The following is a 25,857-nucleotide window of genomic DNA, read 5'->3' on the forward strand; positions in this document are numbered from 1 at the left end:
TTTTTGAATTCAATATTTATGCTGGTTGGTAAGAATCCCTGCTATTTATTATAATATTAACTGTGTAGAGATTCTTTCGAAACACATTTAATACCAGAATTTTTCAATAGATGTCCTAATAGGGTGTTAAAAAAAACATTACCAAGTACCCCCTTTTAACATGAGAATTTCTCATTCTTCAATGGGTCAAGACACTTAACGACCCACATGCCCAACATAGGTCAAAATGAAGATTTTATGGTATTTTCAAAGCATTAGCCTGAACATTTCTTAAACGTTGTAGATAATCTATCGTCGTTGCACAAAAAAAACCTCCGATGTGCAAAAATCTTGTTTTGAGATAAAGACAAAAAACAGTTTTAAAAAATCAAGAGAATGATTTTTAATTTAATAGTACTGCATTTTTTTGGAGTAATTTTAATTACACTATTTCAGTTGTTAAAATGATCGATAATGTTTATCAGTTTTACAATAAAAGAAATAACATGTTTACACTGTCACATAGGAGGTAAGTGTTGCACAATTTTGGCACATTGGAGATATTTATTATGCGTTATCATTGTTGTTTTGAGATAAAGACAAAAGACAGTTTTAAAAAATCATTTTGAATTTAATAGTACTGCAGTTTATCGGAGTAATATTAATTACACTCTATCAGTTGTTAAAATGATCGATAATGTTCATCAGTTTTACAATAAAAGAAATAACATGTTTACACTGTCACATAGGAGGTAAGTGTTGCACAGTTTTGGCACATTGGAGATATTTATTATGCGTTGTCATCCTTGTACAACACTTTATACCATAACTTTATAAGAAGAATCAATGAGAAAATTGAAAAAAGCCATACTATTATTTAAATTGTATTATTAGATTATCCTTATTTATTCAATAATTTGGAAAGGCTCATTGTTAGCGGAAATATCGAGGGTCGACACGGGAGAGGAAAGTCGCCAACAAGATGGTCCGACCAAGTGTAGGACACTACGCGGCTTTCAATACCTTCAACTATGCAAAGCGCAGGGATCGCTGAAGAGATGTTACTAGGACATTTCCAAAGAGTCACGATCTTAAACAATGAGGGATACGAAAACGAAGAATGTGCTACCTATTCAAAAGTATTGCTCTCGTTGCTAAAATTGAATAGATACTAAAAGAAAAATTGAAAATGTGAATTTGAATATTAAAAGAAAAAATCTAATATTAACGGAATACTGGAAGTTATCTATTGTTTCTTATCTGGCTTATATTTTAGAGTGTCATAAAAGATGCGATGGTTTCTATCAATTACATCCTTCAACTCTTGAAGGTGCTTATATTTTGATTCAGATATGGATAGAGGCTCAGTATACAATGCAGGTGACTCAACAATTATTGGACATAATTTGCGTCTTTGAGATAAAGTTTGCCACTCTTCAGAGTAATTGAGTTTAAATAAAATATCTCCACTCGGTAGATATTTTAAGCCACAAATGTCAACAACTGCTGGATCACCAACTTTCATTACTGGGCGAAGTGAAGATAGATTTGTTTTTAAATCGTCATATTTTTTGAAACAATCGTAATGTGTAGAATTTACTTTGTATGGCTGACTAGGTCGAGCTAAATGCATTCTCGCAATGTAAACGGAAGGTGAGAAAATTGGCGGCTTAAAATAATGTTCTAAAGTTGAATGCACAGCGTCTGCCTCAATTATAGTGTGCCCTTTTTCTAGATACAACTGTTCTATCACTTTATTGTGGGATTTTGCGAAATCGCTCAATGCACTCCCAAGAACATTGTTCCTATTTTGATAGTTACACCCATCCGACATCATTACAATTTCTTCGTATTCATTGGACAATTTCCTTAAATAGTCAATAATGCAAGATGTGAATTTGTTACATTACGATCTGCTTCATGCCAAGCATAAAGAATTACATCTGCATCATTTAACTGATAGATGGTAAAGTTGTGAAGTTGAAATATGCGGATTGCAATATGGATGGTTGAAATATGCGAAATATTTGTAATATGCGGATGACGCTAATATCTTCGGACATAGCAAAACACTTTGCAAATCCATGGTGATAAACATTCTTTTGCTGTTGGCACATTCTTTGGCTTCACTGTTGGCAATACGACGTTCTTTTTTTTTCTTTATGTGTAATTCATAATCTTCTTCGTTTACATTGCCGAGCTTAAATCCGAAACATAAATTACACTGGTCTTTTCTAGGCCTGTGGATTGAAATTTTTTCTTCATGTAGTATTTTACTAAAAATATTTCGATTAACGGCGTCAAGATTATTCTCCAAACACCATTCTTTATATATGTTATGCATATGCAGAATGGATATAAAATTTGACTCCACATACTTTCTATTGGAAGAAGCTCTACAATAGTGGCTGGGTACTAAAGGTATTAGATTGAGCCATTTCCTGACGTCCTTGAGTTTATCTTGTTGATGTCCCTTGGTAAATGATACTTCATATACACTGCTTAGAGTACTGTTTTCTATATAGTTATTTGGAAGACGTATTATATCATTGTGTTTTGTCCATCGTTTATAAATATCTTCTTTTATGCCAAGTGTAAATCTTAAAAGGAAAGAAATATTTACTTTTAGGTGTGGTCATAATACGACCACAACGGCCCACAAGCCTTCTTCACGGTATATCTTTTGTTTTTTTCCCTTCTACAACTTTCTGTCCGGTATACGATTTTCCGAGAAGTCTTTTCGTTTGGTTTTTTTTTACTTTTAATGTCCAAATTAAGCATTAAAACAAAAAGAAGTACGACGAAATTGATGAATAATACATGTAAATCATAAAAATAACTTACTTCAAAGTATCTTACTGCAAAGTATCTAGAATAACAGCTTATTTATATCACGAATAACACACATTTAGCAACTGATAGTTTACCGGCGCAATATTAGCGTATAACTCATTAGCTCCGATGTGCCGAGTGCGTGCACAACAATACCTCCAATGTGATAAGTCAGCACATCGGAGATTTATCCACTTTTAAATATGAGACCCATCACATTGGAGGTTTAGTTTTTCGAAAATAACTTTAAACCAAAAAGTGATATCACATTGGAGGTTCTTGTCAACGATGCAGAAAAAATCGTAGAATATTTTTGCATCAAAAACCAATTTTCGTAAAAATGGCACATTGGAGGTTTTTTTTGTGCAACGACGTTATATACGAGGGTGGGTCAATAATTCCTTAGAAAAAAGCATTAAAACAGTTTTTATTTTTGTATTTTTTTTTTATTTCTCAACATAATCTCCTTGGAGCTCAATACACTTGGTTAGACGTTTCTCAATTTTTTTTAAACCGTCAGAAAAATAAGTTTTCGGAAGGTCCTCAAAATAAGCATTTGTCCGATCGATGACTTCTTCATTTTCCATTTTTTTAAGTTTGGGAAAAGGAAAAAATCACTGGGGGCTAAATCTGCCGAATACGGTGGGTGGTCGACCAATTCGAACTTCAATTCTTCAATTTTAGCCATTGATCGTAAACATGTGTGAACACGGGCATTGTCCTGATGAAAGAGGATTTTTTTCCTGTTTAAATGAGGCCGTTTTTCTTCAATTTTGTTTTTTAGCTGGTCCAATAAAGATGCATAATAATCCCCTGTTATTGTTTTTCCTTTTTCCAAATAGTCAACGAAAATAATTCCACGTGCATCCCAAAATACAGTAGCCATAACCTTACCAGCTGATTTTACGGTTTTCGCCTTCTTTGGACATGGTTCGCCTTTCGCAATCCACTGCTTTGACTGTTCTTTCGTCTCGGGAGTATAGTGGTGTATCCATGTTTCATCTACAGTCACAAAGCGACGAAAAAATTCATCCGGATTGCGTTGCATGAGCGACAACAGGGCTTTACAGGCCACCACCCTATTGCGTTTATTGTCGACTGTGAGCAAACGCGGCACCCATCTTGCAGAAATTTTTTTCATGCCCAATTTGTCATGTAAAATAGAAATGACGCTACCTTTTGAGATCCCTGTAACCTCAATTATCTCACTCAACTTTAATCTTTGGTCACTTAACACCATATCGTGGATTTTATTGATCATTTCTGGTGTAGTCACCTCTACAGGACGTCCTGAGCGTGGTTCATCCTTTGTTGATGTACGACCACGTTTAAATTCATTTAACCAGTTATAAATAGTTGCAAGTGAAGGAGCAGATATGCCGTGAACTAAATCCAACTCATTTTTTATTTCCTTTGCTGTTAACCCTTTTATATTAAAATGTTTAATAACAGCTCTAAACTCAATTTTCTCCATTTTCCATTTTTCCATTTTCCACAATGTACGAGAAACACACAACAACCCGACCAATCTGATTGAAACTTCGCAGCATACTGAATCGGTAGTGCCGCTGCATGAAAACAAACCGCTTACAGTACTAGTCGCGCCACCTGTCGGCTTTTCTAAGGACTTATTGACCCACCCTCGTAATTTTGAACCCTTATTATCCTTTATATTTATGATAATGATGATGATGACTGCATAAAGTATTTTTATTAGATAAAATAGTATTCTTTTAAACCTCTCGATCTAATGTTTTAGAATATACCTAGTCATATTTCAGTACATCCATGTGCAGTGGTGTGATTTTTTAGGTTTATTAATTTTTTAAATGCATTTTTTGATTTTAAATGCATGCAAATTTAGTTTTTCAATTTTTTAACGTTTAGATTTTTGACTAATTCATCGTTTTAATATTTTTAATATTTATTTTAAAAAACATCGATTTTTATAAAAATATAAATGTGTATAACTTGAAATCCTTTTTATTATGTGATGTGAATACGCAAAACAGATGCGATATGGTTAATTTTGATCTTAAGTTTGATTTCATTTTATAAAATGTCTTTTCACAAATATAGGTACCTACTTCCAAATAAAGAAGCCATTTGAAGAGCATGTTTAACAATATTTTGATATACCTCAAATGAAAGTCCTTTGTAGAATTCAATTAAATTCATATCACGATAAGATGCTTTTGCTTCCAAGTTCTCTTGCAAATCTATTAATTCAAACTGCATATTTACGGGAACAGCGTCCAGGTTACATGAAAAGGGATCTTGGAAAATATTAAAATTCATTTGATGTTTCTTAAAATCCAATAAGCGCTTGGAAAATTCACATCGAATGATCTTGGAGTATTTTTCTGATCGCAGAATACTAGAAACCTCGGTAAATTCATTCAAAAGAGTCTGCCATGCTTCTAAATGATTCCAAAAAATTTTCAACATCGAACGTGCTATCTTTTGATGAATAAGTTAAATCTTTCGCTCTGAAGCCTTCACATAATTAAAGAGAAATCTCGCGGGACACACATTGTAAACCCCTGGACTAAACCATTTAAAATTGATTTATCAATATATATTTAATCATATATTACGTGGTTGACTTTAAGCTCCACGTATTCTAGTATAGTGGTAATTTTATCAGCTATTTTATCTTGTTTGTATAATCTTCGATAAATTCAGAATTGTGTATAAATTATGGATCACTCACTCTAATCGTAACACGAAAACAACTTCTTATCCGAAAAACCACTTGAAATAGATTTGTCCTTCAAGTTGTTATGTGCACACCCAATTTAATGACTTCTTGTAAGCCACCTGACACCGCTGATTACAATTTTCAATTACACAACGCTTACCTAATACCAGTGGCGAAGGGTGGAGATAGGCTATTAAGATCCGCCATAAATAGTGCACACTAAACTTTGTCAGTCTTACGTATTTGTTTTCATTGAAATAAGAGTACAATTTACAGATGGACGGAAACCAAGCCATAATAGATAATAGTCGAAAAATACTCTTATAATACTACTTATACAATTAAATCATACATAACTTAGGATATTTTATAGATAGAATAATATTTTTTATCTATCATAGTTTGGTTTAAACAGGGCTTAATGAATTTAAAAAAATGAACCACCAATATCTATAATAATTATGTATTCTTAATCCAACGAAAATAAATAAGTATGAATGAAAAAGTGTGCACAATTTTGCCGTATCGCCCACAGTGTACCAAAACTATTATGGCATGGTTAGGCAGGGTTTAATTGATTTTTAAAAACTAACCAAAGAAAAAAGTTCCATGTACCTTTTTAAGCATGAGAATTTTTCGTGTTTGGGTGCCAATGAGTTAAGGCTTTCTCCTGTATTAAGGCCATGCATTAGTTGAGGCACGGTCTAAAAAGATCGTTGCTAGGCGATGTGCGGATTGCGGGTCGCGGGTGAAAATGACGCCTGTCAAACGAAATATTATTTCTCATATAAATCCAACATACGTCCATTTTATGTTCTGTTTATTATTCTATTAGTATCAATAATAATATATTCATTGACATGTTTGCTTTTTAAAGTAAATGGGTAAAGTTTTTAGTCATCTTTACACGATTTTAGAATTAATTGGCCCGTCGCCATCACCCAGCAAAGTGACGTGCGTCCGAATCCACGTTCTCTCAAGGAATGCGAAGCAAGTACACATTTTCGTCGCGCGTACAGTTGAACATTATTTGGCGTTTCACTGATGCGTCACCTTAACCCAATGTTTACGGGCTCTTTTAATTAATTTTGTAATTAACGTGTTAATTTGCATTTGAAAAGCAATTAGCAAAAACACAATTTTGTGTGGCCCGTAAGCATTGGGTTAACATAAGGCTTATTGGAATTTGTTGTTGCTGCATATCTTCTATCCATATTACAAATAATTCTTCCATTCTTCTATTAATATTCCTCTTTTTTTGGTAATAATTATCGTAGATTGCATTGGTACTAATTTTTTTACTTGGTCAATCATTCGAACTTTATCGAGTTTAATTGTTCTAGTCATAGAATGAATGAACACAAAATACATATTTTTTTAAATCACCTAATTGCGAATTCACGTAAGTCGATTTCGCATAAGTCGAGGATTTACTACATAGTGGAACCCCAATACACCGTTCTCGCATAAATCGTTTTCCCGCACGGATCGTTCATTTTTGAAAGTCCCGACAAACACCCATAAGAACAATGTTAAATAATCCCGCATTAACCGTTGCCCGATTTATTGTTTTCCTCGATCTATCGTCTAAATATTATGGTCCCGTCACAAATATTATCCCGATTTACCGTTTTTGTTGAATATTTTTCATTTCGCTTTCGTAGAATTGTTTATGATACATGCAGAGCTTTCAGTCGCGTCGCTGTGTTTGCACAGGTCGGTCGGCAGTCAGGCTTGCCTCGCATCTCGTATCAGTAGTCGCAAAAAAAATACCCCCGTGAAGAAAATTATAACTCTGGCTGAGAGAGCGGCTCTTGTGGTGCAGTGGGTAAGGCGCTGGCCTTCCACCCGAGAGTTCTGGGTTCGATTCCCGGTCATGAGAAAAACATTTATGTGTTTTTCTCAAAGCCTGGGTGTTTGTGTTTGTTCAAAATTACTAAACTACCACCTTGTACGAAAAAGCAAGGACATGGTTATTAATAATTCTAAAAAAAAAAAAAAAACTCTGGCTGAGAAACTGAAAACAATTCGGTACTGTTCGGTTATATGGAAAACACATTTTAAAAATACCCGATATACTGGATTATTTGTTAGTTTGGGTTAGTTTAGGTTAGGTTAGGTTGGGTTAGGTTAGGGTAGGTTTGGTTAAGTTAACCTAACAAATAATCCAGTTTATCGGCTATTTTCAAAATGTGTTTTCCGCTGTATTCCGTATAACCGAACAGTACCAATAATCCAAGACATCGAAGAAAAACGAGTTTTTTTAAAAAAAAAAATTATATATCCCACATTTATCATTTTTTTAGGGTCCCTTGAAAACCGTAGAATCGAGGTTTCACTGTACATACAAAATTTGTATACTATAGGTACGTACAACATTTGTGTCGCTAAATTTCATAACCCACTATAACACTTTTTTGAAATAATTAAGATATATATATATTGTTGGATTCGTTATTAAAATCTCTACTTGAAAGTTTTATCGCCTCTTTCAAAATCCGCTACGATTAACTGTCATTTATGAAACAAAATCAATGCGTCTATCAATTCCCGCTATAACACTACTGAAACATTCAAAAACTATTTAGTTCAAAAAGTTTTTATTGATTTTCTCAACATAATGAAAAAGTGTTATAGCGGGTTTTGAAACTTAGCGACACATTTAATGTTGACATTGAACAAGGTATGTACCTCGATATCCTGAAGACCATTGTTTATTTATGATCTATCATTCGATTGATAATTCAAACACTTCACATATCATTTCCAGGCAACAAATTTTATAAAAAATAATTTTGTAATCAAACACGTAGATAAAAATTGGAGCCATGCTGTTAAAAACCGTCGCTTTGCAAGAGGGTCCCGCTATCTTGTCTCACCTGTCAAACAAACTGTAATGCCATGCATTTTAAATGCAGGGGTGTCCAACGTTATATTCTGCGCCCTGGCCGGCGTATCGTGAAATAACTGAAACGTGCAAATCACATTAGGTGGATCAAAACATACAACAAATCTAAATGCAGTGTCAAAAATAAATAAAATTTACCCCGCATACCAAGAAGACATTTCGACTAAGAGAGAAAGTGCCCGATTGGCCGAACTTCAAAGAGATGAACGACAAACCGTTGTGACACATTGGAGAGAAAAATATAATTTGAGTCCCGGATCTACCTCCTAAGTAGCTGGCCGCAAAAATAGGGAGGCTCTGGCCTTCTTCCGCCTAGACCTTTTCCAAACAAACCCAAAAATCACGAATTCATCATCACATTCTCATCTCGTAACTTTTTAAATAAAACGTAACTTGACGTAATATGACATTTTTTTCTTGTATAGCATTGAGATCGATGACACGTTGTTTGTGAATCATTTCACGACCACCTACTTGCTAACCTACTTTTGTATCATTCAGAATTCTATATTAATATACAGTGATGGCAGGTGATAATAAAATTAGGGAGTGCAAATAAAGACATGCATTTTTCTTTTCGTGGTATTGAAAAAAAATCGGCAATAGCCTTCGTGGTGGGCTTTTACTTAAATATAGAATACATCTGCGCGGGAAACTTATACATACTTCATAGGCGCGTGAACGTTATTATTATAATATGCGCCACTCAAACGCGTCATCTGTCGGTTAAGATGGGAAGCTCTCAGGGAACACTGCACCAACCGATGTAAAATTATTGTACATTCACTGAGCTCACATCGGTAGAGTGCAAAAAAACGTCTACGGGCAGGGGGAGACAGTTCCTATTCTGCACCTTCTACAAATACTATGAAAGACGTACATGTATAGTGTAGGGTGTAGGATACACACAGGCTTTGCGGCCGGTCAAAAATACGCCAGAAATTACTCTGTGCATGCGCGTAGAGGACGGGCGACAAATTGAAAATATTTTACAATAATTAATTAATACAATATGTATTTGAACACGTACATATTATTACATATAATAATTTGGGAGATCAGTGCACCCTTTGCTCCTACACAAGAGCCGTCCCTGTTAATATATTATACGATATGATTGTATTTCTAATTTACTTACCTATGTACCTATTTTCATCATTCGGTGCAGTTTTTATTATGTATTTTTTAAATGTTTTATTTAAACATGAATTTGATCTCAACGCTATACGGTCACCTGTTTCCAATACCACCGCTCATGGTGAACTGTGATACGGAAAACTGTATATGTGCAATCTTCCGGACAAATATTATCAAATCGATTCTTGGCCATGTGGTAGCATAATGCCAGTTTCATGATTGTGTCAACCAACCTGAGAAATCCTATTTAAAAATAACATAATGATAATGTAGTTGTCAATGGCAAAGGCTGGAGGTAGGCTGTGGAGATCCGACATAAATAATGTACACTGTCAGTCATACTGATTTGTTTTCATTGAACTAAGAATGCATATCGTCACTAACACAGAAAACACTAATTCGAAAAAAATATATATTGAGTTAGTACCAAAATGTTCCTTATTTCAAACTTTACCGTCTGGAAACCTTCTTAATAAATACTCGAAATAATCTTTTTACGATTACTTAATAAACTCTCATGATAGACCATTATTTCAAACATTTTAACAACTTCAAAGTCAAATTACTCAAAACTAGTATTCTCCAGTTAGTGTGTTCTGCCAGAACAGAGACGATATTGCATATTATGGTTTTTAGATTCGATTAAACCAACCAAAGCATAATAGATGAAAATCTTCTTCTATCTATAAAATATCTAAAATATCTAAAATCATGCCATTCAATCATACATAACTTTAGATGCTTTATAGATAAAAGAATGTTTTTTTATCTATTATGGCTTGCTTTAGGCAGGGTTTAATTGAATTTTAAAAACTAACCAACACCACCTGCAATTTATATTCTTAGTTTAATGAAAACAAATAAGTATATCTGAGCTAGTTTAGTGTGCACTATTTACGTCAGATCTCCACAGCCTACCTCCACCCTTCGCCACTGAGATTAGGTTCGATAAAGAATATCAAAATTTGGTACTGTTCGGTTATACGGAATACAGCAGAAAACACATTATGAAAATAGCCGATAAACTGGATTATTTGTTAGGTCAACCTAACCAAACCTAACCTAACCTAACCTAACCCAACCTAACCTAAACTAACCGAAACCAACAAATAATCCAGTTTATCGGCTATTTTCAGAATGCGTTTTTCGCTGTATTCCGTATAACCGAACAGTACCCAAAATTTTATTACTGATTGTACACATTTCAATATCGGTTGTCCAAATTTAAAACATATGTAGTTAGGGATATTTTTTCAAAGTGAGTTTTATTGTGGAATAAAAGTTTAGTATGCATTATTTATGTCAGATCTCCACAGCCTACCTTCACGCTTCACTACTAATAGATGTTGATATATGACAGTGGTATATTGTTATCAATCTAAGTAAACAGTCTGTGTTTACTATCAGACATTTCGAGCAGTGCCGTTAATATAAAAATAACTTTGAACACGTATTTGTGTATACGGCTTACTGATAAGGATAAAATATTGATTTAATTCGATTAATAACCACTCAAGATAGTGTGATGTAGGAACCGTTACGTTATATATAAAATCATGCCACGTTAAATACGGCAGTGTTAAAAACTGGGCGGGTGGGACGAGTCCAACAAACGACAACTTGGGTGGAAAGCGGTTTATATTATAAAGATCAAGTGGCCCGCCACGTGTTAGGTTGGTGTTACGTGTAATTCTCACGTAACAGCAAGTGATGATAAAATCTAATCATCGTCCTGTCCTGGTGCCAACTGTCGGTGTGACCTTATCGAAAATGGCAGAACGTTCAGGAGGTGCAAGGTTAGTTATCATCTGATTTTGGACATTTATAAAACTACTTAAATAAAACATAATGTTTGTCGCGAGTTACAGCTAACTCCTTTTTATAAGACCGTTGGAGACTAGGTCTTATCATTGAATTGGGTCTGTTTAGTATGTAAATGGTTTCGTACCAGTTGTGCTGTGGTATAACTTTAGTAATAACAAGGAGATAAAGAGAGCGAACCATGCGGCCTCTCATAAATAATGCTGAGAGTGAAGAGGCGATGTTAGATCTGGCTAAATACCATCCTCAGAGTGTATATTGGCATGATCTGGGCAGACGCAAGAAAACTGGCCAGCGACAGGGAATCTTGGAAGCACCGTGTGGTGTCCATATGCAACAACTAAAGGACGAACACGGCCGAAGAGAAAAAATAATTTGGAGCTCCTTGGCCACGAAATACAGAATCGGTGGAAAGTGTGTTACCTTCCATGTGTGGTTGTATAATCATTTTAGAGATGTGTGTGTAGATACTGAGCACTATATAAAAAAAATAAAATCAATTAAAAACCATAATAATGTTTATAATCTGAAATTAAGCGTGTAAATACATGTGTACAATGAAATATGTAGTTTTTTCAAACTTGGAGAACAAATAAAACAGACATGACTGTCTTAAACAAAAATAAAAATGTTTTTAATGAATAAATTTTAATGTGTTTATCTATGTCTAAATGTTGGTCTTTTGATAAGTGTTTTGACTATTTCCATGATACCTAACCATTATATTTTTTTTAATTGTTTTCAGTTGCCTGTGGGTGTTCATGGCACGGTCGAATTACTGGCCCTGGCAATAATCGGCGTTGAACTATTTCTCAAGCTGAAATGGATTGGATGGCGAACTATCCTCAAACACAAGAGGACCATGCTTAAGGTAACTATTACTGATTGAACTGATATTTATTGACACCGCTCCTGGCTAGATTCAGTGTGAGGATACTCAGGAATCCTTCGTTTTTGGGATTAGGGTGGAGGGGGACTTTTGTAGGGGCTTGAATTACATAGTAATTCAGCAGTATATGTGGAAAAATACAGGATTTGAAATTCGATACCTCTACGCAGAGTTATGTTTATTTTTATTAACACATTGTCTCGGTAGAGACCAGCACTGTGATGGGAATCCGGCACTATCTCGGGCCGAGCGCATTCGTCACACTTATTCGGGGTGGGTTTACAACTGCCTTTCATTTAAAAAAAATAATATTCTATTGGATTGATGATTCACCTCTTGTTCTGAACCATTATCTTGGGTTCGAAGTCAGTGTTCGGCATATGTTTATACTTTGGGCAGACAGTATGGTCAGAAAGTTCAAGCTAACTCATGCACAAATGTTTTAGTAGTCTTTGACAATCGATGGTAATGTTTTAGTGCGCCACCCTTTTTATCATGGTCCTGGAAGCTTTTGTGGTCCTCATCAGGCAGTCGTCACACTTTCGAGTCACGAGAGCGCTCCGGCCCATCTTCCTGGTGGACACGCGCCACTGCGGGGGCGTCAGGAGGTTCATTCGCCAGATCCTGCAGTCGCTGCCGCCAATCCTGGATATGCTGGGTAAAATCAACACCCCTACATTCAACATACATAATTTAAAACAATCTCAGAAACGAACATATTAGAAAAATCCTAGAAAATAATTTGGACTGAATGGGATTTGAACCCACAACTATTGCAGTCCGGGCGAGGATTGATTTGCAAGCTCTCCCTCTAATTCTGTTAAAAGAACTTTATGATTTTACTAGGATCTTCCATTCTCTCCCAATTCCAGGGCATATTTCAGTTCCATAACACAGCGTTAGGTTCTCTCGAATTTCAGTTTTAATGTACTTCCTAATAATTTTCAATTTGACTATTTTTTATATTAATGATTTTGATGGAATTTATTTCAAATTGTATCTCAATGACATGATGTTAATGAAATTTCTGCTCAGATAGCATTTAGATTAGCACCAATAGCTTAATCGGTAAAGCTGATCGCTTGGATTGCGACAGACATGTCTCACCTTGAGTGTAAAACGATTGTGTAAATTTTTCGATTTCTCGATTTAAATATGGCATAATGCCGAAAAAGTGACATACCTAGCTGAATACAGCAATAACCTCACAAGTGTCGTTTCTGTTCTAGGTCTGCTGTTGTTCTTCGTTACAACATATTCACTTCTCGGCTATTACCTGTTCTCTGAATACATTGACAAACAACATTTCAATTCAATCAGTGACTCATTTGTCAGCATGTTTGTTCTACTGACCACAGCAAAGTAAGTTGAAATGCATCTTTACTTTTACAGCGAATCTTCTCATGTTTTCTCACATTATTTAATTAAGGGGCCAAGTAGTGTGTACAAGATTTTTTGTTTTTTCATTTAAAGTAGCAACTATGACAATTATTATTGAACTGCAATTTAAAATGAAAACAATATTATTTTACATCTCACTTTTACTTGATAATATGATAGCATTGAAAGCGCTTATTTTTTTTTGTTGTTTGATTTTTAAATATCAGATGTATTCAATAAAAGGCATAGATTTTTATAACACGTATATAACATCAACATAAATTTAAATGTTAATTCGATACAAAATAATAACGGCAAATAGTGAAAAAACCATGCCACATGGATGTACTGAAATATGTCTTCATGCTAAACCACCGAGAAGTTACTATTTTACAGTGGCGAATGGTGAACTTTGTTAGTCATATGTATTTGTTTTTATTGAACTAAGAATACAATTTACAGATGGTGTTGGTTAGTTTTTAAAAATCAATTATACCATGCCGAAACCAAATTAGTTAAACTGAAAAGTGAAACTAAAAATAGTTTTTCTATGTTTTGGGGGATCCGACAAAATTGTGCGCAATTTTTCATTCAAACTTTTTTTTGTTGAATTAGAAATACATATTATACATGCTGTTGGTTAATTTTTAAGCCCTGCCTAAACCAAACTATATATATTAATATATAAAAAATATTATACTATCTATAAAATATCCAAAATTGTGTATGATTTATTGGCACAAGTTTACATATTTTATCAATACACGAGTATTTTTTTACTATTATATGTTATGGTTTGGTCTTCGCAGGGTTTAATTGAATTTTAAAATCTAACCAACACCATCTGTAAATTGTAGTCTTAGTTCAATGAAAACAAATACGTATGACTGACACAGTTTAGTGGGCACTATTTAAGGCTGATCTTAACAGCCTACCTCGACCCGTCGCTACTGCTATTTTATGTAATAAAAATACTTTTTGTAGTCATCAAATGTTTAACATAAATATGAAGGAATAATAGGGCTTCAAAATTATATAAATATATTTTCTACGTTTAAAGAATGGCCTGGACTAAATTCTGAAAATACCAATGAAAATAAAAATCTCTACTTTTACCCACGTGCCACACGTAGGCCCTTAAGTTAAAGATATCAATTTACGGACGTGGGAATTATTTGTGAAGTTAAACGTAAACTGGTTTGTGCTGGCGTAACTATATTTGACGACAAATTATTAGACACATTTTCATTGTGGGCTTTTGTACCGGAAACAGATCACAAAGCATTTTATTTAATAAAAATGTTGTTGATTTTGGATACAACGCTTATTTGTTGGTAGTAAGCAATGTTCCAATTAGATTTAAGACGCATTTTACATTGGTATGTAATATCTGATAACAACGCTATCATTATTATCAGTTGGGTGATAGATATGAATTGATACTTACAAGTTAGTGCCTATTTGCTCACCTACTTTTAAATCATTTAGAATTCTTCATGTATTTTTATAAGATATCTTATTATCCATAATCTAGATATCTATAATTTAGTATTAGAACTCAATACTGTGATGGCAAACGGTTATAACTGCTGTTTACACAATTTTACAGGAGAGCGAAAACACAAGTTTTGAAATCAGTCTGAGTTGGTTTATAAGATATTTTGAAGTATTTCATATCAAAATTAGCGGAATGAACATCTCAACACAGACCTCAAATCATGGCCGTCACATCCTGTTAGCGGGCCCCCAGGCTAGGATGTTTGGCGGGGCCCCCTACCTATCGCTAAGGGTAAAGGCAGTGTACACGTTACAGTAGCGTTTTCCATGGTGTACGCGGTAAAATTAAGGTGTATTTTTAGCGATTTTTTGTATTTTTAATATGTACATCCATTTGAATGATGGAGTGGTCGAGTATCGGCACACAGTTAAAAATTGCATCGTACAATCAAATATTTAAATTGTTAGTAATTATTGGACTAAAATAGCTTCTTTTTTTTACTATTAAAGCAAATTTGTGGTCTGTGTTTATCTCACTTATCGGTCGACTCGTGGGACGCCGAGCCCTTCCTGAGCCCTGTCAGCTCCCCCCTTGTGGGGGCCATGCCTCAAATCATTTCTTTTAAAAAGATTGAAGTTTTATTTATCTTGCATTTTAAGCAGATATATCTTTTTTTATATTTGGTCAGATGCAGATATCTTTTAACGTTACTTTGTGACCAATAAAGTTGCAGCTCTAATATTTTGCCACACCAAAGAATGTACAATTTGGAACATAGTATGGAAGAAAACGAAAAAAAGTGAAAAAAACAGCAGTTATAATCGTCTGCCATCTCAGTACCGAACTATATAAATGTATTTTATTTTTATTCTTTTAAACAAGTCACGTATTATGTCACTATAGAATGGGCGACGAGGACGTCACCCCCCGATTACAAATATTATTCGATTACAATTTGTTTAAACATGAGTTTACATTATGGGTACTTTATACTAACAATCTAGTAATCGGATGGTTAACGTCTCTATCGGTATATTTTGAAATTGTGTCCCGAACGGTTGGAATTTTTAATAAATAAAATATAATTTGGTCCATACAATTTAAAAAAATAAACCTATTACCAGTGTAAAAACTCATATGGCGGACTGCACACGTACAATTTTCCGGACACGTATTTATGTCTTCTAACGAACCAATTTCACAATTCATCTGTTACCTTATCAAATACGTCAAAGTGAAGGGTGGAGTTGTATAACCAAACTATAATAGATAAGAGATAAAAAATATTCTTCTATCTATAAAATATCTAAAATCATACCGTTAAACCGTACATAACTTTATTTTGTTAAAAATTTTATGGATAGAAGAATATTTTTTATCTATTGTGGTGTGGCCACTAACTAACTAATTTAACTAATTTGTATTTTTAGTTCAATGAAAACAAATAGGTATGACTAATAAAGTGTGTGCTATTTTTGTCGGATCTCCACAGCCTACCTCCACACTCTTCGCCACAACTGTATACAATAATATAATGTATTTTAATTGTTATTTCCAGTTTTCCTGACGTAATGATGCCGTCGTATGCAAAATCAAAATGGTACTCGATATTCTTTATATCGTACCTTGCCACCGTCTTGTACGTCTTGATGAACTTGGTAAGACCCTGTTATTCGAAATATATATTTTCGCGTGCCGTTATATAATTACTGGACTGCGTTAGAAAGTTTTATTGTAGATCAAACGTGAATCAAAGATAATTGGCTATATCAGTCAATCTTTTAAAACCCATAAATCTGCAGTAATCATACCACTCAGCATTACAAGTGTGACACACTTCAATATACATGTTTTGTTTTCAAAACAAATTGGAGTGGCGGAAGTGATTGTCAGCAGTTTCCTCAATCATAACCTAGATCAACAGTGTATTATGATTTATTTAATTGCGACAATGTCTCATGTAATATATTGATTTCATGTTGACAAATAGCGAGGATGATCCATAAGTCGTCACTCATCTCGAGTCCAGTCACTCGACACAGTCAACCATCATTCCACTCGAGTCCAGTCTCGTGGTTCTATTAATCTCTCAATAATATCAAGCTCATTGTATCAGTAAATAAACTCTCTCCTCGAAGCTTCTACGCAACTACGACTATCTCTACATAATTCATAATCCCTTCAAATCTCTACATTGATTATTGAATAGGTGTCTACTTCTGTGCAAGATTTTTGTCTTTAAATCACATCTAATGTTTTCAAAATGCGACAAATAAATTTACAAGACGAAATATCTTGCACATAATTTCATCATTAGCCTTTGTAATCTTATTATAATCTTCACTTTCATATATATACCTATATATCGTCTCTGTTCTGGCAGAACACACTAACTGGAGAATACTAGTTTTGAGTAATTTGACTTTGAAGTTGTTAAAATGTTTGAAATGGTCTATCATGTGAGTTTATTAAGTAATCGTAAAAAGAATGACTTTAAAATAAAGACTGTTTATTTATTAAGAAGGTTTCCAGACGGTAAAGTTTGAAATAAGGAACATTTTGGTATAACTAACTCAATATGTCATTTTTTCGAATTAGTGTCTTCTGCCAGAACCGTGACGATATAAAGGATCCATCTTCTATAGAACAAGGCTTTTCTTCAACATCTTTATTTATATACATACTATTGCAGATGCTGGCCGTCGTGTATGAGACATTCACAAGGATTGAGCGCGAGAAGTACCGCAGACTATTACTTCACAGACGCAGGGCGTGTCAGCATGCCTTCCGGTTACTCGTATCCAAGCAGGCTCCAGGAGCTATCCGGTTTAGACAATTCCACGGACTGATGAGATATTTTACACCAAATAAGAGTTAGTAACTATTGTTTTATTACGGTTAATCTTGCACTCTGAATGGGTGACGACACACGTGTCAGTTTTTGCGCATGGCACATCCACTCACACAAAACACAATGCGATCTCATGGCACAGAGCCCACTGAATTTTTTTTTTGGCAGCACTAAAATCATAAACAAAAATGAAGAGATTTCAATGTTCTTCAAGTAGTAATAATGGATAATCTGAGAAAATTACCTCATTTACAGAATAATTCTGTGTGCGAAAGGAAGAAGGCGTTAAGTCTTAAATTGCTACTTTTCAGGACAGCCAAAAGCAGATTACTTTTTAGACCATTTTGTATGGGAACTCCAATGTTTCTGTTGTACGGAATTTAGTAATTCAGAGAGGTGTTGATTTGACTTTTCCTTTTTCTCAATTTTACATGTGTATTATGGTTCATTTGCCAACTTAAACTCATTTTTCGATTTCTAAGACTATCACCCTCTTCCTTTCGCCCACAGAATTATGTAGAATATACAATAGCATAATTCATTTTAAAGTTTTTTAGTCAACTTAGCCACCGGTAGAGTTGGGTATTTCCCGAGAAAATCTCAATCTAGAGACTCGGGATTTCCCGAAATGAATTCTCGAGATATCGGGAAATTTTAAAAAAACCTGTAAAAATCCTAAAATCAGTGTAAAAATAGACAAATTCTGAAAAATATAATTTTTTTTTATTTATGTAAGACAAACAAAATAGTAGGAAAACAAAAATAATTCAAAACATTACTTATAATAGAATTTCAAAAAACACAGACTAATCGCGTACCTACCTACGCTTTGAGACACAGAATTCCGTTGGCTTAATTGTGTTAAATGCCCCGATCAGTCTTTGAACGTTTTGTGCTATATATCCACTTTTTTCATATAGAAAATCGTTTTTCAATTAATATTTGATAATAAAGAATTCCCGAATCCCGAGAAAAGATTCTCGAGATCCTGGATTTCCCGAAATGTTGAAAATTTCAATTCTCGAGATTCGGGATGGAAAATCTCGAAAATTTCTCGAGAATTCCCGAAACCCAACTCTAGTCACCGGTGCACTTGTGTTGGTTTAATCTTCAGTGCTTCATTTCGAGGGTTGTCTGCACAATAGTGATATGTCCAAAAAAGTGAATTTTACAAAAGAGCGATAGAATAATATATAATTATTATATATAATTCATTTCAACATATCATTATGTGATAGTATGTAGATCATCGCCTATTTAAAGTTGGATATGCCTGTTTATACATAATAATATTTATAAAGCAATAAAATATCATAGTTTAAATATTATTATTTTAGGCACCCGAGATGTCTTACTGATGTTCAAGCAACTGAACACATCTAATACGGGTGCCCTAACGTTGGAAGAGTTCCTGTCGGTGTATGAATGCGGAGCACTTAGATGGGCACCCCAGCAAGGAAGAGCCCCTTGGTATGGAGCCCTGGGGCCTATTGAAGTCATCGGAAGGACTTCCGCCAGCATTGTCAACTGGCCTTACTTTGAATACATAGTTTGTAAGTTAACTCATTACTCTTTTGTTTTATTTTAAGAGATAATTTAAAAGTCTGTGTACAATGGTAATAAAATTATTGTTAAGTTATCCATTCGTCCATGCCTCTTACTCCACAGGTTGTGGGTTCAAATCCTGTTATTTTTTTAAATCTACATGTGTGTTTACATCCGGCACATGGTGATTAGTCATATTAGTATTCAGCCTGGAAAAAATTCTCCCAAAGGCGACTACCTATGCATAGCATACCAAAAATTAATAATCGTATATGCTGTGCTACGGCTACCATTTTGGAAAATGGCGGACTGTTTTTAATTTTTCAGGTTTCTTCAACAGCTGAAAATATTGAAAATTGTTTCACTTATGAATTTATTGAAAAGGGTTTATTGTAACTATTCATAGGTAGACCTCGTACAAATAGTCCTGGATCATCGGCTGTGTTCAATGCTCAGCAATCAGAGGATTGCCAACGATTTATGACTATTAGTATGAGCTCTATATGGTTTTATTTGCTTTAGACTTTGATAGAGATGTCATTCACATGTTTAATAAGAATAGTTATTGTCGTATCTGTAACGGTTACTGAGTTGTTTGAACCAATTTACTCTAATCTTTTTCTTTTGAATTTGCAGTTATCCTCATTATCGGTAACGGAGTCTCGATGTTGATGCGGATAGCGCAGGCGTCTGGCGGGTTACGGGAAAGTGCCCGACTCTTCTGCGCCTCATGGGACACTTGGTTGTTTTTGATGTGTGAGTTATCAATGCTGCCTTCATAAAATAAATTACCTTTATAAACACTTTAGGTACCACTCCCGCCAACGTGGCGTGCTATAGTAGCCGAGCGTTATGAACCGCATACGCCACATTAGTGCATTTAGACACGTATAACTTTACCATACAAATAAGTTCAATATATGATGTGCTTTAAAGATTTAGTAACATGTTTGAGAACCTACAGTCAAAATATGAATTCACAATATAAGAAAAATATTCTAATGGATTTAAATTCAAATTCCATCAAGTACCTTCGGTCGATAGTATTAATATTATAATAAGATAATCACAAGATAAAAAGAACTTTTTATATACCACGTTTTTAAATTTTCTGTTGAATCATATAAACTTGACAATTCTATGTTTTAATAATTAAAGACAAATAAGGCAATTGTCAACAAATAATTTTTTTGTTATTTTGCAACAAACAAACAAATATAGAATACTGAAATGTCATTTTGATTTCCATAGTAACGCACGTATATATTAATAATTTAGTTGCTAGGACCACCCCCTTAGCAACCGATAATAGTGGATTGGATTACGAATTTCTTCCGAAATAACTTTTCATACAAAACAGAATTAACTGAAAATGAATTCAATTCTACTTAAAGATGGCTAAAAGTATTAAAAGAATGCATTGGCATCGTGTTCTGATATATTCTAAAAGTTTCAAATGTCTAGCTAGTCGGGAAGTTAGTTAAAAATCGATTGCAAGATTTGTACTGGATAAACAACCACCGGACAAACAAGAATACGAGCTAAGAAAAACGTGGTAAAAAAATATGTTGGCATGATGGCTGACTGGTTACGCATCAGGCTTATAATGTCGTCAGTCCCGGGTTCCAATTCCGGGTTTGACAAATTCACATGTGTTTTTTCACCCAGTATGTGTTTGAACCTTGAGTATGGAAAAAAAGTTCATAGATGCAGTTATTTAAGAATTTTGTTTTATTTGGTTTAACTGCATTTACTGAAACATACCTACAGTTTTTTTACTTGTCAAACTGCGGCAGTGAACACCAATTGTTTCTTTTGGTTTCTTCGGAGGTCATGTCATCAACTGTTCTGTAGAAATCATATTTCTTTGTTTTTTTTCTTATGTATTTAAACTAAATAAATTTAAATTTAAATTGCTAACGTGTTAATGTTTATTTTGTTTCTGTCGGCAGTGTTTTTACTGGAAGCCGGCTTGCGCATGATGGCTCTGGGCATGCGGCAATACCTCTCGAGCGGGTGGAACGTGTTTGATCTGGTGGCAACACTGCTGGGAATACTTGGAGCCATCATTCTCATATTAGTACCTGGCTTCATTGTCGTGGTCATCTTCCGGCCACTCAGGTAATTTATTGGTGTTTATCAAAGACGTAATAATATATATATATATATATATATAAACGTAGCCTGACTATAAGAAAGTGCAACTGAATAAATGGTCTGAGGCTAATGATTAAATTATCTACAATTTGTTTCATATTGTAGAATTAAGTAAACTTACACTTTTTTCACCAGCATCTGTCATTGCAAATATTAAACATTTCAACACGATTAAGGCGCTGAGGATTTAACATGTACATACAGTAAAACCCTGTTAATTCGAAATCGACAGGACCAGAGATGGAAAAAAAATTGAATTAAGAAATACAATTTTTGTTTGCGATTTTGTTACATTGGTTCCGTTTCCGATTACAATTTCTTTCATATTGATATCAGTGTTAACTATTATGTTTCATTCATCGAATTAGTGGAAATCTCACTATATATAGATTTTATGACTTTTATTGAATATTTCAATTTATGCGAATTTCGAAGTACCCATGTTCGTATTAACTGGGTTTTACTATAATTATAAAACTAGTTAGGAGTAGTTTTCACATCTCCACATACATATTTATGCGTGAAACAGGATTCATATATGCAACTGCTTTGTATGAAATGCTATAACCATTATATTCCTAACATTGCCGTATATCTTGTAGACACAGCGTGAAAAATGTCATTATTCTTGTCATAATAACCGTATATAATATGAATATTTTGGCTTGATTTGTCCTCCTTAAAATACTATAAACATTAATACTGCCCTGCTAAGTAAAAAGACAATGCTTTTGGTTTTAGTATATTGAGAACCCAAGTTTTACACTACCTTTTCTCTTATATTGTGTAAAATTAGTGGCTTATTGTGACATAATCACATAACAGATGGTGTATATTTAACACATTCGCGGACACATAATAAAATTTTTGTTTTTTAAATTTTCGATTTAGATATATAGAAATGAGTGAAGTCTTAGGATACGACACTATCTAATAGAAATACGTTCACGCTGTGACACAAGTAGATAGGGAGCATAGTGTTTTAATCCAAAATACGACTTCTATTAATACACGTCGTGTCGTATTACGTTGTACAGTACTGGACGTATATAGACGTTCTCTCATATCACACTTAAAAAAAGACGTCTATGGACGTCGTGTCCGCAAGTGTAAACGCCGTCTTTTTACTTAGCAGCGCAGTATAAACATATAGAAATATTAATATTTTGCTAGTAAATGCTAGAATAAACGATCATTGGAGAATAAGACTTCATTTACAGAATGTTATGTGTAATTTACAATTGTATATTTAACTTAGAAATCGATTTATTCGACCTGATCATCGGTTTACATATTATATTCGTTCTATTATCAACACTTCGCATAATCTAATTTTATTGTTATCCTTTCTTGGCAGACTGATGAGATTGTACAAACTGAAAAAGCGTTACCGAGACGTGTTCGGAACGCTTGTGCTGCTGTCTCCGCTCATGTCTTCCGCCGCCTGCGTCATGCTGGTCATGTATTACTTCTTCGCCATCGTCGGCATGGAGTTGTTCGCGGGCTATGACATGCGTAACTGTTGCGTGTAAGTATGCCTATTCAATTGATATAATTATGCTAAATGCGGCATCTGTCTATAGCAGTATTTCCCAACTGCCGGTTGGCAAATAGTTGTCCCCCATTTAAAAATACATATCGTCGTTGAAACTAGAAAAATGTGTAACTCCGTTTCAACTGAAAATTGATTTTGGATGCCATCTAACGGCCATTGTTAATATCTACCCATCTTGTAAATTATGTAATTCCAAAAAAATTGTAGCATTGCACTCCATAGCCAAAGGATTTGTATACAAAAAAAAAAAACTATAATATTTTTTGTCTCTGCTGTAAAGTAGTGTTTTTGGAGTTCCACAATTTTCTAGTTGCAACGACGATATGCCAAAATAAAAAAAGTAATCCATTCATGGAAGACATCAATCAATTGATAGTATAGAATAAGGAAAACTAATTGAGCTGTCGTTCAATGTCACTTTGTTGTCCGAACATAAAATACATTTTTAGTTACAAAGCCATTAATTATCGTCCACATTTTCGAATAGTTATTCATGTCACAAGACTTCACTCATTCATGTCACAAGAAGTCACTTTCGGCTACGTCAGTAAAATAACGAAACCAAGAAAACAAATGGATGTCAATGCAGCGTTTCATCTCTCCGAAACAACACTGAAGCTATCAACTATTCTAGCAAAGATGTAGCAGCAGATTTCGCACTATTTTACGTTTTTATTAGCTCGTATTCTTGTTTGTCCAGTACAAATCATGCAATCGATTTTTAACTAACTTCCCGACTAGCTAGACATTTGAAACTTTTAGAATATATCAGAACACGTTGCCAATGTATTCTTTTAATACTTTTAGCCATCTTTAAGCAGAATTGAATTCATTTTCAGTTAATTCTGTTTTGTATGTTTGGGAAAAATTTGTTAAAAGTAATATTTACTACTCACTATTATTGGTTGCTAAGTGGGTCCTAGCAATAAAATTATTAATATATACGTGCGTTACTATGGAAATCAAAATGAAATGTCAAAATGACATTTCAGTATTCTATGTTTGTTTGTTTGTTTTTTATTTACTTCATATCAAGTACAAGTTTGAGCATTTATTGAGCATAATAATTCAACAGAAAATTTAAAAACGTAAAATTTCTTTTTATCTTGTAATTATTTTTAAACTAACTTCCTCAAATTTCCAGAAGTACTATTTTTAACAATTTATTTACTTACTTATCAGTTTATGATTATTTCAATTAACAATAGAATTTTCATGTAATTTTTTTTCTATTAGCAACTAGACTGTTATAATATGTCTGTTATGTATATCTGCAGTTATAATACAAGATTTAAAAACTAATAAACCAAATACTATTTTAAAAATTACAGTTTTTTTTATGTTACTGATATTATTATTAATTCATCTATTCTAGAAATACAACAGTAGAAGACTTCTACAAGTATTCAGCCAACAGTTCGACGGCGCTTGGCTATTACTACCTCAACACGTTCGAGAACTTGCTGACCAGCGGAGTGACGCTGTTCGAGCTGACAGTGGTCAATAATTGGTTCATCCTCATGAACGGCTATGCGTATGTGGCCAATCAGTGGAGTCGGATCTATTTTATGGTGAGAATGACGATAATGACGATAGAAAATACCGAAGACTTAGGCTCACATGCATAGAATGTTAACGTTATGTCACATTGAATGATTGACAAAAGCCATTTATATATTAAAGTTGACAGATACGAAAATCTGGATTAGCAAGGCATTCAAAATTTGAAGTAATTATGAATTAATGAACTATGAAAGTAGGTTAAGATTAGATATGTGTCGCTGAGTTTCAAAACAGGCTATAACACTTTTTCATTATGTTGAGAAAATCAATAAAAACTTTTTGAACTAAAAAGGTTTTTGAATGTTTCAGTAGTGTTATGGTACGTTTACATTTGACACTAATATCGTCATATTTATGTATGACACCATATTCACTTAAGTGTAAACAGTAAGTATATTTGTATCTGCCACTTATTTTGCGTGTGTCGACTCTCACCTACCACTTATTCAATCTACTTATATACGCAAATGTAAACACCGCGTTTTCGACAAGTTCGAACTTGGAGCGATATATCACCGAAGTTGGACCACCGTCTACTTTTATGTCAAGTACCTGACACAATATTCGTAGTTTGACAGGTACCTAGTGAATTGCATATGTATATTTCTAAAACAACGGACAATCAATAATCATAGGTACACCATGAATGTATGCCCAACGTTTACGTTAATAAATGTACTGTAGCGATCTGTCAAAAATCATAGACAATGAGAAATAAATCGGATGTGCCGTGTTCTATGGATTTTGTTCGAAAATAAAATATCGCTTGTTCTCGGCACATACGATTAATTCTGATGCACTCTGTGAAGAAAAAATGCGCTTCAAATGGTATTACCTAATTATTCATTTTGGCCCACACCTGCACTCGTATTAGGTACGATAATATTATATTGAATATGCAATGACGATCAAGTGCTAGATATCGCAATGTTACTGTTAATCGTTCTTCTACGCATTTCTGAATTGTGTGTCTTGTTTTTTGGCAAAAGGTCCAATCTTGCAAACTAAAGTTCACAAATTGAGTTGGATCTTCGATTTTAA

At 34.0% G+C, this 25,857-nt stretch overlaps 1 protein-coding gene across 1 annotated transcript in view; it reads left to right on the forward strand.

Annotated features, from left to right (window-relative positions):
• LOC147069454 (two pore calcium channel protein 1-like) overlaps positions 1 to 25,857 on the forward strand; it is a 67,107-nt gene that overhangs the window by 20,077 nt on the left and 21,173 nt on the right. Inside the window, exons 4-13 of the mRNA XM_085950279.1 lie at positions 12,124 to 12,249; positions 12,745 to 12,925; positions 13,497 to 13,629; positions 16,704 to 16,803; positions 17,838 to 18,018; positions 19,334 to 19,549; positions 20,178 to 20,297; positions 21,494 to 21,662; positions 23,056 to 23,226; positions 24,629 to 24,824. Of these exons, the coding sequence (XP_085806405.1) occupies positions 12,124 to 12,249; positions 12,745 to 12,925; positions 13,497 to 13,629; positions 16,704 to 16,803; positions 17,838 to 18,018; positions 19,334 to 19,549; positions 20,178 to 20,297; positions 21,494 to 21,662; positions 23,056 to 23,226; positions 24,629 to 24,824 (1,593 nt within the window). The remainder of the gene's footprint in view (positions 1 to 12,123; positions 12,250 to 12,744; positions 12,926 to 13,496; positions 13,630 to 16,703; positions 16,804 to 17,837; positions 18,019 to 19,333; positions 19,550 to 20,177; positions 20,298 to 21,493; positions 21,663 to 23,055; positions 23,227 to 24,628; positions 24,825 to 25,857) is intronic.

This window comes from Rhyacophila brunnea, unplaced genomic scaffold, assembly GCF_057557595.1.
Source record: "Rhyacophila brunnea isolate RB1 unplaced genomic scaffold, BYU_Rbru_1.0 scaffold_23, whole genome shotgun sequence".
NCBI lineage: Eukaryota > Metazoa > Arthropoda > Insecta > Trichoptera > Rhyacophilidae > Rhyacophila > Rhyacophila brunnea.